The sequence below is a fragment of the Helianthus annuus genome, chromosome 12 (assembly GCF_002127325.2).
Source record: "Helianthus annuus cultivar XRQ/B chromosome 12, HanXRQr2.0-SUNRISE, whole genome shotgun sequence".
In the NCBI taxonomy this organism is placed as follows: Eukaryota; Viridiplantae; Streptophyta; class Magnoliopsida; order Asterales; family Asteraceae; genus Helianthus; species Helianthus annuus.
The window spans coordinates 150,640,955-150,657,371 of NC_035444.2; the positions used below are offsets into that span (position 1 = coordinate 150,640,955).

A 16,417-nucleotide genomic window follows, 5' to 3' on the forward strand; every position below is an offset into this window, starting at 1 on the left:
AAGAGACAAGGTTTCTCGAGGATTCTTCTCGACATGTGTAGGATCATGTACCATTTAGGAGAAGACGTTAAAAAACAAAGAGTGTTCTTCTTGCAGACTGCAGAGATTTAATCCATCTCTTCAACTACAGATTTTTGCAAATGTGACCACAGACTGTAGAAGTTTTACCTTTGGAAAAACAAACAACGCTTAACTCTCTAAAAATTAATAACTTGGAAGGAGCTTCCTAATCGTTTGAGAAACATATCGATAAATCTCATTTCCACCGTAATTAAAACGAAGAAAACGAATAACGAAATAAGGGGGTACGGGGCACTATGCGGGGAGGCAAGCGGTGACCCCATTCCCCGAGCGGGAACACCGCCGCCATCCCCGCGGTGAGTGAATTCGGTGACCAAGATCGGGGTGTAGTTACCGCATGAGAGAGAGGAGAGAGAGAGAGGGGGTGATTGGTTGTTAATGTGGGTCCACTCTTTTTCCACCAATCATATTTTTTTCTTCTTTTTTTATAAAAAAATAATTGTGTGAGTGGAGTGATGCCAACGTTTGAGTGCGAAATAGGGGACTTAAGGTTGGAGGGTATAGTCAAACACTTTAGGTGTTTGAGTGAAATTCTAGCCAATAATATTATGCCATGTTAACACTCAAACACCTTAGTGTGTTTGAGTGAAATCAGAGGGTATAGTCAAACACTTCTTAATTAAAAAAAAAAAACCTCATTGGTCCATCCTATCTCTCTCCTCTCCTCTCATCACTCTATCCATTTTCAGTAATAAGTTACCGAATTTCACACCTTCTCTCTAACTTAAACACCCAAGTCAATCAAAGGGGGTGGTCACCGATCGGTGAACCCACTCAAACACCCTTATACCCTCCACCCTAAGACCACCCGTAGTGGGGCGTGATTTTTAAAAAAAATTGCAAAATAACGCCCCAAAACGTCCGGAACCCATTACATGGGGCGTTTTAGAGCGTTTTTTTTTTGAAAAAGAATTTGATTAAGCGTTATGTTTAAAACGCCTTGCCCCAATCCTCTTCTACAATCATCTTCCATCTCATTTATATGTTATCCAATAAGAATTTTTTGAGGTTTTTTTTTATTAAATTATTTTACATCTCATTTAACATAATACCCCACATCCCCATTACACCCATTTTGTAAAAACGCCCAATAATGCCCTTTGCTGACTGGGCTGCCACATGGCGCACAACGCCCCATGGTGGGGGCATTATATTGTTTAACCACTACACATGGTCTAAGAAGGGAGTTGACATGACATGTGCTGATTGGGTGTGAGTAAAAGAAGAGACTCCCCTAAAAGAGGAGTGCCCCTCTCACCCTAAGACCATAAGTAATGGTTAATGCCTACTAAGGGGCATTTTTCACCACATTATCATCATAATGCCCTTTTAAAAAGGTGTAATGGTTAATGCCCATTTCATTTATTACTTTCCATTATTTTTCTTCTTTTTGGGCATTATTGTAGAAATGCCCCTCACTCTTCATGCCCCTATAATGCCCATGAGTAATGGTGTAAGGGCATTATCAAAATCTTTCATGCCCTTATAAAGTCCCATTACATATTTTCTAAGATTCTCTTGTGATTCCTCTATACAAAAACAATTTTCTAAATATTTCTAAAAGTTGAAAACCCCAAGAAAATTTCTTCATTTCAGATCAGGTTTCAAACCCTAACACACACACCCTTGACTTCCTCCGCCATGTCTTCCCGGCGGCTACTCGCCACCCTCCTCCGCTCCAATCTCCACCGCACTCCGTCCAGATCTCCGTTCACTCACGCCGCTAGATCCACCACACGCACGCGCTCCCACACCTCCCCTACCGGCTACTTCCTCAACCGTGCAGTCAACTACGCCACGTCAGCCGGCGCCGCTCCATCTCAGCCACCAGCACCTCCTGTTTCAGGATCTCATGACGGCAAGATCACCGATGAGTTCACCGGCGCCGGTTCTATCGGACAAGTGTGTCAAGTGATCGGTGCTGTTGTTGATGTTAGGTTTAGTGAGGGTTTGCCGCCGATCCTTACGGCTCTTGAGGTTTTGGATAATCAGATTCGGTTGGTTTTGGAAGTGGCGCAACATTTGGGGGAGAATATGGTGAGGACTATTGCTATGGATGGTACTGAAGGACTTGTTAGAGGTCAACGTGTTCTCAACACTGGTTCTCCGATCACTGTAAGCGTTTAGTTGCTTTAATAAGTTGAAGATATTAGGGTTTTGAAGTTACTTGTATTGAAATGGTGAAGTTTGATGATAATTTGATTGGATATAAATATGAATATTTTGTTATATAAAATGAAATTAGTGCATTGATGTGTTTATATGTATGTATTCATGGTTTTATTAGTGTATGTATTGGATTATAGGCCAATGTGGGTTAAATTGTAGCTACATTTTGTGTTCTATTTTGTATACAAATTTGTATACAAATATACAGTGAGTGATTTTTTAATGGTATAGACTATAGTTCTATTTTGTTGTTAACAGAAACATTTATCATTTTCTTTATAGTCTAGGGTATTTGCTTAATCTGCTGGTTTGGTTTTATTGCTACTAGATTGAGAAACTTACGAATGAGCGATTGGTGATTGTCACTGTTCAACGTAACACACATCATGCTTGAAACTTACAAATATTATTTGTGATTGATGACTTACATAGTTACATTTCTTTCATGCTTATTACTTACATATTTTCATGATTGACTTACAAAGATTATTTATGTCTTACAAGACTTACATTCCTTTCATGATTGATGTTTATATTATCTTAGTATGCATTGTTATTTCGCTAAATTATTGCATCTGTTGTTATGATGATAGGTGCCTGTTGGTAGAGCCACCCTTGGTCGTATCATTAATGTTATTGGAGAGCCTATCGATCATAGAGGAGAAATCAGTAAGTCTCTTGTTTCCCACTGAGTAGCATACAAGCATCAGTTTCATCTATTCTTCTACAACAGTTATCTTATTTTTTTAAACTCATTTCAACAGAAACCGATCACTATTTACCAATTCATAGAGAAGCCCCAGCTTTTGTTGAACAGGCAACTGAACAACAGATTCTTGTCACTGGTATTAAGGTATTTCATGAATGAAAAAGTACACGAGTAACACAATCATTTAAGTATTGTTACACTGTTATAAAAATGAAACATAATAATCTGTTATGATCTTTTCAAGGTTGTCGATCTTCTTGCACCATACCAAAGAGGAGGAAAGATTGGGCTGTTTGGTGGTGCTGGTGTGGGAAAAACTGTTCTTATTATGGAGCTTATTAACAATGTTGCCAAGGCTCATGGTAAGTAGATTTTAGTATATATTTGATACATTTTAACATCGTAATCTGATTGTCATTTCTTATAGACCAATATTTATTTTGTATTACCAGGTGGTTTCTCTGTATTTGCTGGTGTTGGAGAACGTACTCGAGAGGGTAATGATTTATACAGAGAAATGATGGAGAGTGGTGTCATCAAGCTAGGTGACAAACAGGTACATGTATCAAGCCTTACGTTAGTTGTACTATATTCGTTAATTTTGACCGTGTTATCTGATCATTTGTATATTCTTGTTCATGTTTTCAGAGTGAGAGCAAATGCGCTCTTGTCTATGGTCAAATGAATGAGCCACCAGGTGCTCGTGCTCGTGTTGGTTTGACCGGGTTGACTGTTGCTGAACACTTTAGGGATGCTGAAGGACAAGATGTGCTTCTGTTTATCGACAACATTTTCCGTTTTACTCAGGTAAGTTAAAAAACATCGAGTAAAATGCCGTTTTCGTCCCTGAGGTTTGGCTAATTTTGCGACTTCCGTCCAAAGGTTTGTTTTTCCACATCTGGATCCAAAAGTTTGAAATCTTGGCCATTGTCATCCATCTTGTGAACTCCATCCATTTATCTCCGTTAAGCCAGGGGTATTTTCGTCTTTTTTGTTGACTTAAAGGGCAATTCGGTCTTTTGAGTTCTTGTACATTATGCTATATGCTTGTACATAAAGTGAAAAACATCGAAGTGCCCTTTTAGTTAACAAAAAAGGATAAAATACCCATGAATTAACGGAGAAAAATGGATGGAGTTAACGAGCCGGATGAAAATGGCAAGATTTCAAACCTTTTAGATGCAGATGCGGAAAAACAAACTTTTGAACGAAAGTCGCAAAACTGGCCAAACCTCAGGGACGAGAATGACATTTTACTCAAAAACTATTTATAGATTTACGGAAGTGTGGTTGGTAAATTATTTTTTAAATCGTGCAGGCTAACTCTGAGGTGTCTGCTTTGTTGGGTCGTATTCCATCTGCTGTCGGTTATCAACCAACATTGGCTACAGATCTTGGAGGCCTTCAAGAACGTATTACAACAACTAAAAAGGGTTCCATTACATCTGTGCAAGCAATTTATGTGCCTGCTGACGATTTAACAGATCCAGCTCCTGCCACTACTTTTGCTCACTTGGATGCCACCACCGTGTTATCCCGACAGGTTTGCTTTCTCCCCTAAAAGGACAGGTCAGATAGGTTGGGTAATGGTCAAAACTGGTATGTTTTAGTACAAGTCAAAACGGGTTTGGTTGACTTATCGCCACTAATTTCATTTTTCAAGTTTCATTTTACAACACTCAAAGTTTTAAGTATGATCAAGTACCTGTATTTTTAACCTAGTATTCGATACAATGATTATTACAAGTTGGACAATAGGTCTAAACTGTAATTCACAGAGTTCGAAAATGGAGTTTGAGTTGACCTTTAATCGTTATTTAAATATTTAGTCTTTTCTTGAACTTTACAATAGATAATATTTTAAGTATGATTAAATGTCATCATTAGGCCATGTGTAGTCATAAAGCCCCTTGTGGGGCGTTATGCGACACGTGTCGTGCCACGTCATACGGGGGCTTTATGGGGCGTTATATCACTTGAGCCCGTAGTCATAAAGCCCCTACCCATCATTGCCTATTTAATAATTTTCAATATTATTAATTAATTATAAAAACAATAACTTTTTTTTGATTGGTCCAAGGTTTCAAACCTCCCTCCACAACGCCGCGATATCCATGGCGCTCCCCCACTTTTTTTGCCTCATAACGCCGCCCGTAGTGGTGTTCGGGGCGTTATGGGGGCGTTATGAGAGAAAATGGCGCCATATGAAGCCCCACTACGCATCACCTTAGAATGAACATGATTTATGAGATAATTGATTTTTGCAAGTCAAAACGGTTGGGTCAACCCAAGTGAAAATCCTTTTTCCCTTCTTTCGAGTTTTACAATAATACTTTTTGTTTGTATGCTACAGTAGATGTATTGTTACATTGACAACCTACTTTTTGACATAAAATTATTTTAGGAGGTTATGTGCATTATGTTATTTTTGAACCATTTGACCCGCTCTATATCCATTTAACCCTCAGAATCTCAAATCAATGTTTTATTTTTATCCATTAACCGTTAAGAGGCAAAATTTAACGTACATCATCATGTTGCTCATAAACAGGCCAACATGGCTACCTTCGATTTAGTGCGTGTTGTCTAAATATCAATGCCTAAATATTAATGCAGCCCGTGATTCTATAATTTTACAGATTTCCGAGCTTGGTATCTATCCTGCTGTGGATCCACTTGATTCGACATCTCGTATGCTTTCACCCCACATTTTGGGTGAGGATCATTACAACACGGCTCGTGGTGTACAAAAAGTTCTTCAGAACTACAAAAATCTTCAAGATATTATTGCAATTCTTGGAATGGACGAGCTCAGTGAAGATGATAAGTTGACCGTCGCTCGTGCTCGCAAGATTCAAAGGTTTTTGAGTCAACCCTTCCATGTTGCTGAAGTTTTCACTGGTGCCCCTGGTAAATACGTTGAATTGAAGGAAAGCATTGGTAGTTTCCAGGTCAGTTCATTTTGCTTTAAATTGTATTATTAAAATCTGTCTTAATTTCACTACAACAAACCTAAGGCCCTAAATTACTTTGTTTCATAAAAATATAGGAAAAAGAATCCGGTTTTGGACCGAACTGAACCTAAAATTCTAGACCGTGCACAGACAGCTGAACCTAAAAGTTATAACAAATTTAATCAAATTTTGTTGACTTATTTCAAATAATAAAATTGTAGCTTTTTTCACATCTATACTTTCGTGCCTTTTCCGGCTGCTGAGATCTCACGTATTTCACTAAAAAACATGTATTTTAATTTAGATGAGAAGAACTTCTAAATGTATTCCTTATTTTATTTAATTTTGAATAGAAACCGTTCTGAAATTTGAATGCATCAGCTTCTAGATCAAAACCGCAACATGCTTTTGTGTGACCATTTATTCATTTAATGCAATTTACATACCAATTCTTTCCAAATATATGCAATTATAAACTATAAATTAGCAACAAAATCTTGCTTTATGGAGTTGCATCCCATGCATGGGGAGATTTAAAAAAAATTGATTTTTCATTTCTAATTCAATACTTTCCTTTTGCAATTAACCGCTAACAATTTTTTATTTTCATCTTTGGCCCCTCATAACTTTCATCTTTCACAAATTATTCGTTTTACGTTTTGTTCTAAATTTTGCATGTTAACACACCACAACATGTGTGTGGGGTTCACCGTTTTCTAGTATATTTTTTTCCCATTTGACAGGTTCGTCGCAACACGTTTATTTCCCCCCGTTCGACTTATTCTATTCTACGTTTTAAGTTTCGGTCTAATTTCTTCGTATTAACACACAACAACGGGCGTGCGTGGTTCAACGATTTTACGTCTGCTTTTCGTTCGGTGTTGTTTTTTTCTTTTTTTATTTATTTTATTTTTACGAACTTTTCTGATGTTGGGGTCGCTAGCAATGGTGTGACATTAGTGCTACTTGGCACGGTTTTACGAACCTTTTTAACCTATTAAGTATTAAGTTTTTTACCTATAATCTGTTTCGAGTTTACCCCTATACTTTTTTTACTTAAAAAACTATTTTTTACGTGCATATTTTTATTTACGTGTCTGTTTAAATATGATTTGCTCTATGTTTCGACGTAAACTTTTTTCTGGAAAACGAGTCAGGTCAGATATAATACTTTTTCATTCAAAAAAACCATTTTTTACGTGCATATTTTTATGTACTTTAAATTTGAGTTGGCCTACGTTTCAATTTGGGAGATGAGTCACGACAAATATAATATGTATTCGTGCGTATTTTATGCATGCCTCGTAAATTTTGTTTCGAACCATGTGGAGTTAAGTTGTAGTTTCTATTCTATGTATGAGTCGGATCACATATAAAATCGATTTACTTTACGTTTTGATCCAATCGCAATGCTTATATAGGTTACTTCGGGTTCAATCCGATACGTCAAAACGCGCGTTTCCATATGGTTATCGCATCACAAGACGTTTGGACTAATCCATTCGATGTTTGCGATGTTCTCACGCCGCAACGCGTGCGGGTGTTATTGCTAGTATGCATTAAATTGTAAAAAACTGGTAATTTGGTTGCCTCAAGCACAAATGCTAAAAACATAGCATGTTGCTTGTTAAATGGTTAAACTGGCATATTTTGGTTATAAATAGTATAGCGCGTAACATTATAGAAGTCAACAAAAAGTATGTTCCATTTCCATATTTGTAAAAAGTGCACATTAAGTTGCATTTTCATGTGATTTGCTTTTAATATTTTGCTCAAAATCGTGTCGGCCTTTTTCAGGGGGTTTTGGATGGAAAGTACGATGACCTACCCGAACAATCGTTTTACATGGTTGGTGGAATCGATGAGGTTATTGCTAAGGCCGAGAAGATTGCGAAGGATAATGCCTAGAATCTTCTTTCGCTCTTCAGAAAATGAATAATAATTTGTTGATTTTGGTGGTGGGTACATGGGATGGGAGTTCTGTTTCCAGAAAACTTGATTTTGTCGGGAGACTGACTGCGTTGTTAAGTTGTGTTTTACGATAGAGAAAGGTTGGACCTCCTAGCCAGAAATCCCTCTTGTTTTATTGCCAGATAATAAAGGGGAACCATTGTTGGGATTGTATATTAATATTATTTTTGATGATTTTAAAGCTCGAGTTTTGACTCCTTTTGGACTTGGCTAATCGGTACTTTTAGATGCACTAAAAAAGTATCTCCTAATACAAGAATATAAGGCCGGGTGTGGCAGATTCATGCCCAAGTTCACATAGAATTGTTTTATTGACTGGAAAGTTAATTTTACACGCGTACAGCGTATCCCCACATACAAGAGTAAAGTCTGTTACCACACAACGAGGGGCGGACCCGTGTGAATGGGTGGATGGGCGGGCACATCTTTTGAAAATAAAATTCGTGTATTTTATAGGGAAAAATACCGACTGTGCCCTCAGAAAATAGTTCCTGGGTTTGCCACTGCACATAACGACCTATGAAACGGTGTCTAACGCTCCAAAATAGTTAGTCTTGGGCATAAACGTAATGGTATCAGAGTTAACAACCAATGCATTTAAATTATGGTATCATGTGCTAAACTAGTCCAGCCCGTATATTTGATACACCTAAGATGTTAATTGTTCTACTATGTCACATTATATAAATTCATTACCTTACCATGTTTCAATATTTGGTATGTTAATTAAAATAAGCTAAACCAAGAAAAAAAAGAAAAAGAAAAGATGAGCACTTTGATTATATGTTCAATAAAAATATAAGTTGATTACATAAAAGTAATTTAAAAAGTAAATTATTATGTTATAGCCATAATCCTATTATAAAATATATTTTTTTTTTTTCTAATAAGAATAAACAAATCGGATGCAAATTGCAAAGAGCACAAAGTTTGAGGTGGAGATCATAAAAAGTCGTTTAAACCGTGATGGTGTAGAGGGGCGCAAGGCAAAAGACAAATTTGGTAATTGTCTTGCATGCCTTCACATTACTCCTACTATTTCAATTCACATCCTGAACACGATTAAGATCTTTTGTTGGCTCTAGAAACAAGTGTTGTCCCCTAACTTTTATTCTAAGAATGTTATTTTGATGATAAATTAAACATCATAATTAATACCCGTTAATTGAGTTGATTAAGATAAACATTACATTCTTCAAGTTCATTTGGTGTGCTCATAAGTGTTCAATTTTGGTTGACACGAATTAAACAAGGTTAGAATAAGTCGTCCTTAAGTACACATGCTAACTCAAAATGAGCCCAAATGGGTGAACGACATCACAACCATTGCCTGTCGCCACCACAAATGCAATAATTGCCACCACCATAACCACAAGCGTCACCGGCTTAGCACCATTGCCTCCAACATTTTGGTACCGCTATTGCTGTCTCTTTCTTCGACACCACTACCGCCCTCCACCACGTTAGTTGCCCCCTCCTCCGCTAGGGTCTCCTCCACTGTTGCCAATACCTATCACCACTAGCCGTCATTAAATAAATATAACGCTCGTTTTGATACCTTATTTTTAGAGTATATTACTTTTTGAGTCCCAGCGTTTTAGTGGTTTTTAACCATTTAAGACCAAAATAAAAAATTGTAACGCCCCGAGTCCATAACTGCTCATTTATAACGTTTTGAGTCCAACTTTTTAACACTAGTAATTTTGATTCTGGATTCAAGTGGTTAAAACCACTAAAACACAGAGACTCAAAACGTTATAAAATGAGCGGTTATGAACTCAGAACGTTAAACTTTTTAATTTTAGACTCAAATGGTTAAAACCACTAAAACACAAGTAACCCAAATGTAATTTACTCTATTTTTAAAATGACTCATTTCTACTCTAATTATTTTAGTTGGAACCAATTTCACTCAAACTTGTTTCGACCCGAAGAAATTAAAAAACCAAATGTCAAGTAATCTACTACAACAACAATACAATGAACTTGTGTAAAGTCTTTGGTACTTACACAAGCGCTTTATAAACTACAATTAAGACAAAAGTTACAAGTGTTTATGCGTTTTTCTTGTTAATCAACGTTAGTTATTTACTTATGAAAATATATAGAAAAGGCAACAAATCATAAAAACTATTTTGTAAATCAACAAAATAACTATTTGTCATGAATTCACCATGAAAACCGTTGGGTGAAAATATTGTATTGTAGTAAACGGCACAATTCTATGTGGGGACACACACTAGAAAATGGAGTAGCAACGGTTACTTACAACATATCACCGTCACGACCCGGTAAAACCAAACCAAACCCGACCCGACCAGTCAAACCACTGACTACACAAGTCAAACAAAAGCCTGTGCTCATCGATATCCAAACCCACACCCACATCCATTCTTTCTGACCCGACCACGTTTCCCACTCTCATTGGCCCATACTCAAGAATCCAATGACCTACTTTTCTCTCTCTATAAAGCCAAACGACGCCGCTTCCACTTTTCCCTCATCCCTTGCTTCTCACTCCCGCAACTAACAAATGGCGCCAAAAGCTGTAACCGTCACTTCTCCGGCAGCTTTTCCGGCAACTTTTCCCGCCGTTTTTGTTCTTTTACTACTTTTTGCTCCTTCTGCCACTGCGCATGACTACTCCGATGCTCTCCGGAAGTGCATTTTGTTCTTCGAAGGTCAGCGTTCCGGTAAACTTCCGGCGGATCAACGCGTTAAGTGGCGAAGTCATTCCGCATTGCACGACGGAGCTTCCGCCGGAGTAAGTAACTGTTTTCATCGTATTTACGTGTATTTAAACCGTTTAACGTAATGTAGGTTTACTTTTGACGATTTGCACGTATATTAAGTATTAACCGATAATCTTCGTTTTAGGTCTCAATCACAAGTTCATGAGTTAAATGTGTGTTTTCCTACGAGTTTTGGTGGTGCAGTTATGCGTTTGATTTTGTTTCTGTTGACTATTTAACTGTCCGTTAAGCTTCGTTTAGCTCAAAATCGTTAGTTCATGATCTAAATGTGTGTTTTCCTGTAAGCTTTGGTATTACAGTCTGCGGATGTGCGTTTGATTTTGTTTTTGTTTTTGTTTTTGTTTTATATTTCATCATCAGTTAAGCTTCGTTTAGGTCAAAATCGTTTGTTCATGGTATAACTCTGTTTTTGCTGTTACAGTGGTGTGGTTGTGCGTTTGATTTTGTTTTTATTCAACATTTTATCATCCGATAAGCTTCGTTTAGGTCAAACCGTCAAAGTCGCGAGTTCATGATTTAAATCTGTTTTTCCTGTGAATATTTTGTTCAATCTGCAGGTCGACTTAACCGGAGGATACTACGACGCCGGTGACAACATCAAGTTCGGTTTTCCAATGGCATTCACAACAACAATGCTAGCCTGGAGCGTGATAGATTTCGAAAAAACAATGGGATCTGAGGTCGGAAACGCAGTTAGGGCAGTTAAATGGGGAACTGATTACTTACTAAAAGCAACGGCAACAGACGGCGTCGTTTATGTTCAAGTAGGAGACGCTATTTCGGACCATAACTGTTGGGAGAGGCCGGAGGATATGGATACGTTGCGAACGGCGTATAAGATTGATCGGAACCACCCTGGATCTGACGTGGCAGGGGAGACTGCTGCTGCGTTGGCAGCTGCTTCCATTGTTTTCCGGTCACGTGACCCTGCTTACTCTCGCATCCTTCTCAACCGTGCTGTGAAGGTACGTTTTGTAGTTGTTGTTTTTGTCATGGTGTATGTGGCTATTGGTTATTGGATTGTTTGTATGGTTTGAAACAGGGGAGATCATGTGAATAGCATATTGGCTAAATGTAAAAACAAAATGGTTATTGGATGTTTTGAAAAACTTTATTGATTTAATTGTTACAAAATTGACACATGTGGCCAAGCTTTTGTCAAAAGTTAGCTACTTTTGTACTATTACATGTAGACACATGCCATAATTGGCGTAGAATTAGCAACTTTCACAATCAGTAACACGTTGACACATGTCATAATTGACGTAAATTTAGGGGCTTTTGCACTAAACAAGCATCGTAGTCTATTACTTTTGCATGCTAGAATTAGAGCGATAGTCGCTAAGTTTTGTGTATACTTAACCGTTTTTGATATGTGTGACGTACTTGTCTTAATCACGAGTGATAGTTGCTAAGTTTTCTTATTGTCAAATTTATAAATTAAAACAAGTCACTGATTAAATGGCTAATATGCATAGTTTAAATGACATACTTAAGTTACATATCCTACATAATTGTCTTAAACATTAGTGGCTTTTTCACTAATTAGACATTGTAGACTACAACTTTTGTACCCATTAGAATATTAGACAAACAACTAACAACACATTGACGCATGTCATGATTAGAGCAATAGTGAGTTTTGACAAAAAATCGATGACTATATGGTTAATGTGCTTAGTTAAATGACATATTTGAGTTAGATATCCTTAATCCTCCGTTGTTTCTATAACCAACTTATAACTCACTAGATTTTGTTTACAGATATTATTGTATCTGCATGTATCGTTGTAGACATATGACTTGCTTTGAACGCAAGTATGCAACAAAGCCATATTCTTTTGTGCACTACATTTACTATTCTACCATATCAAATGCTTCTTGGTCAATTTAGTCACATTCCAGCCATTAATAAGTTCACATCAGAAATAAAATACACTTTTTTTACTGTTATTTACAGCCAGTGGGACCCAACCCAAAGCTGGACATTTTCTGTTAACTTTAACGCTTCCCAAAGCAGTTTATCTTACCTCCATTTACTTTCATCTTCGTTAGGTCTTCCGGTTTGCTGACACATACAGAGGTGCATATAGCAATTATTTGCACTCTGTTGTTTGCCCGTTTTACTGTGACAACAATGGTTATCAGGTATTATCAGTATATAATTTAACTGATGCTTATGTAATTATACTCACTTTATCTGCAACATTTGTATTAATGAGTTAGTTTTATCAGGATGAATTGCTATGGGCAGCAGCTTGGTTACACAAGGCATCAAGAAGACGGCAATACAGAGAGTACATAATAAGAAATGAGGTCATCTTAAGGGCAGGTGACACCATTAATGAATTTGGATGGGATAACAAACATGCAGGCATCAATGTTCTCATTTCAAAGGTACATATAAAAGGAACATTATTATTTAATTTAGTTGTACAATCACAGTACATGTTATTTCTGACATAATTAGTATTTTTTAATTGCATCCAATCATAACAATTAACATTTTAACGAGTAGGATTATTTATCTTGTTTATTAGGAAACATGTTAAGACTTTTGTTACTGATCTTATCAAATTCTTGTCTTATAGTATGTGTCTCGATATTCCTCTTCTCATTCTGGTGTCTATATTAATATATCCCATACCCTAATACCTTTTAGGTGTCAGCAAGTCACATGGCTTCTTCATTTCTACTGTGTAAATCATGTTTATTTCTATAGTGGAGCCCACATGTGCGTCCTGGCCCATATTCACACAAGAATTGGTCAATTTATCAAGATCAGTTTTTATGTTTATTTATTAATGTGTTTTCAAATCAAACATTACTAGTTTCTAGAGTTTGTATGATGAAACATACAGATTATGTAGCTGTTTGGTTATTAATAAATAATAATATAATTACTTTTACCGAAGAGTAAAATGTCATTTTCGTGTCTGAGGTTTGACTAGTTTTGCGACTTTCGTGCAAAGGTTTGTTTTTCCGCATCTGGATCTAAAAGGTTTAAAATCTTGTCATGTTTAAACCTTTTGGATCCAAATGCGGATAAACAAACCTTTGAACGAAAGTCGCAAAACTGACCAAACCTCAGGAACGAAAATGACATTTTACTCTTTACCGAATTACTACTTTCAGCTTCTGGTTCTCAAAAGTCAAAAAGCACATTGTGACAAATCATGAATTGTTGGACTCTTGGTCTAAAATCGAAATCCTTTACATGGTTATGTTGTAAATAAAGAGTGTCCACTCTAAGCAACAAATGTCAGGGACTATGTCTATTGTGTCTTTACTCTCAAATAGAATGTGACCTATGCATTATAAGGTCTGTACCCATTCAAGTTTAGGTTTCTATGGATCATGTGATGGACTGATTGGGACCCACCTATAGTCACTAATTTTCTGCTACAATGCATGTGAATAAAGACACTTACTTACTTCCCATCCAATTCCCATGCTTTTATGGATGAATGTAATTAGTATTCCTTCATAAAGCTTAGACAGATAGTGACCTCACAATTTATGCAGGAAGTGTTAATGGGAAAATCTCCTGATCTAAAATCATTTCAAAACAATGCTGATGCATTTATCTGTTCATTATGTCCCGGAACGCCTCACCTTGAAGTTCAATACTCACCAGGTTCGTTTTTAGAGAACATTCTATTTTCCAAGTGTGTTATACCTATATAAGGACTTAAACTAATGTGACACGAAACGTTCCTCGTATCACTTATGCATTGGTATTTGCATACGAATTGTAAATATTAATAGTTTAGGTGAGTAAAATTAGATATACGACCAAAGATTTGCGTATCAGACCATAGAAGCATGATACACCCAAAGAATATCACTTATTTTTTAAAATTATTTTCTCTTATTTTTAACCCTAAGATGATTATTTATTTGTTTATTGAATGTTGATTTGGTCATAAATTAGGTGGATTGATATTTAAAGCTGGAGGAAGTAACATGCAACATGTAACTTCACTATCTTTCCTATTGTTGGCCTATTCTAACTATCTTAGCCATGCCAATCATGTGGTGACATGTGGCGGTAAATCAGCTTCCCCTGCTCTTCTCAAAAACTTGGCCCGACGTCAGGTAAATTAAATCTTTATTATTCTTTTTAGTTTTTATAACATGGTAATATTGTTAATCAAATATCGAAAACATGTTTTTTTTTTTTTTGGTTAAAGAACAGTGTCTTGGAAAAAATGTCACATATATGGAATCTTATGATGCGATAATTGATTGGTTGGTGTCACTCATGGGCTTTTTGAAATTAGGTGTTACCGTTGGGCCCATGCACATGACTTGGGTTGTTGCCAAATGGATGGCTGTAAATATTCACGGGCCCACTTTTGAATCCTACCCAAGATAACGGTTATAATGTTGTCTTACCTTTTACACACAAACATTACCTGCTCAATGCACTTTTTAAGTCTGGTCCTACTCTTGGTTGAGCCCAAAGACTTTAGGCCCAGAAGCCCCAAAAGCTTGTTTTTAAAGCTCGTTTTCGGCCCATCCAAGCCCTAATGGTGCCAAAAATCGTCTAGTCTAGTTTAGTCTAGTCAAGATCAGTTAAGCCTGACAGGGCTCGTTCAAGCCCAAATATAAGTCTACGATAAGTGCTATTCTATTGATTCTAAATCTTTTGTTTGGTTCACAGGTGAACTATATACTTGGGGATAATCCGATGAAAATGTCTTACATGGTAGGATACGGGGCCCGTTACCCACAACGGATTCACCACAGGGGCAGTTCATTACCCTCGGTTAGAGCCCATCCAGCTCACATAGGCTGCAAGGCCGGGTCCCGTTACTTCCTAAGCCCAGATCCAAACCCAAACGTATTGGTCGGAGCTGTGGTCGGTGGGCCCAACACCACCGATGCATTTCCCGACTCTAGACCCTTCTTTCAAGAATCAGAGCCCACAACGTATATAAACGCACCGTTGGTGGGACTATTGGCCTTTTTTGCAGCCCACCCTTGATTTTATAGTGGTGCTCTGACTCGTAGTGGTGCGCAAAAAGGTCACCCTAACTTGTTTAGTTTCGTTACCCATATAACCCGCTATTATTAATCATATTTTCCAATATGGAAAAGTTGCAATTGTATCTACTTGTTATTGAATCTATGATTTCCGACATGGTGGCATCTCATATTCTCTTTTTGTTGTTAAACTATGGTAATTAAGGAAGCATTGTCTATGTAAACCTTTACTGTTTAGTTAAACATGTTATGTTCGGATTTAATAGCAGTGTTACACAAGACTTGTTTTATTAGTTATATATGTATAATTGTGGGTCAAGCTTAAGAGATATAACTAATATCTAAGTTGGTTAACCATTTCAAATATGTTTGCAATAATTACTGGAATCGCCAATTTATAAAACATTATAACCAAACAAGGTATAATTTGAAGTAAATCGACTATTAGACAAGTAAAACAGGGTAAAGTTATTCTACAAAGGCTTCTAATTGTAAGAATGATTTATAGAATAACAAGCGTCCAATAAGCTAAAACTAAACCCACTACATCACCACCAAAAACCTAAACACCCACCCCCACCCCACCACCACCCAAAAACCTAACCCCCCCCCCCCCCCCGGAAAAAAAAAAAAAAAAACTATACCTCACCCAAAAAACCCCTAAAAAACCTAACCCCCCACCCCCCAAAAACATAAAAAAACCTAACCCCCCCCCCCCCCCCAACCCCCCAAAAACCTAAAAAAAAAATCTAAAAAAAAACTAAACACCCACCCCCACCCCCACCCAAAAA

The 16,417-nt window shown here is 37.1% G+C and overlaps 2 protein-coding genes across 2 annotated transcripts; both read left to right on the forward strand.

The window, feature by feature from the left end:
* The first annotated feature begins 1,595 nt into the window (after positions 1 to 1,595).
* LOC110895545 (ATP synthase subunit beta, mitochondrial) lies at positions 1,596 to 8,082 on the forward strand. The gene is made up of 9 exons (XM_022142869.2): positions 1,596 to 2,196; positions 2,844 to 2,919; positions 3,015 to 3,103; positions 3,204 to 3,321; positions 3,412 to 3,515; positions 3,608 to 3,766; positions 4,278 to 4,502; positions 5,599 to 5,910; positions 7,711 to 8,082. The coding sequence occupies exons 1-9, from the start codon at positions 1,723 to 1,725 to the stop codon at positions 7,819 to 7,821; spliced, it is 1,668 nt and encodes a 555-aa protein (XP_021998561.1). The 5' UTR covers positions 1,596 to 1,722; the 3' UTR covers positions 7,822 to 8,082.
* A 2,278-nt stretch (positions 8,083 to 10,360) lies between these two features.
* Positions 10,361 to 15,889, forward strand: LOC110895546 (endoglucanase 8). The gene is made up of 7 exons (XM_022142870.2): positions 10,361 to 10,648; positions 11,195 to 11,602; positions 12,693 to 12,785; positions 12,873 to 13,034; positions 14,163 to 14,274; positions 14,572 to 14,735; positions 15,304 to 15,889. Exons 1-7 carry the CDS (start codon positions 10,418 to 10,420, stop codon positions 15,625 to 15,627), a joined length of 1,494 nt encoding a protein of 497 aa, XP_021998562.1. The 5' UTR covers positions 10,361 to 10,417; the 3' UTR covers positions 15,628 to 15,889.
* The last annotated feature ends 528 nt before the right edge of the window (positions 15,890 to 16,417 follow it).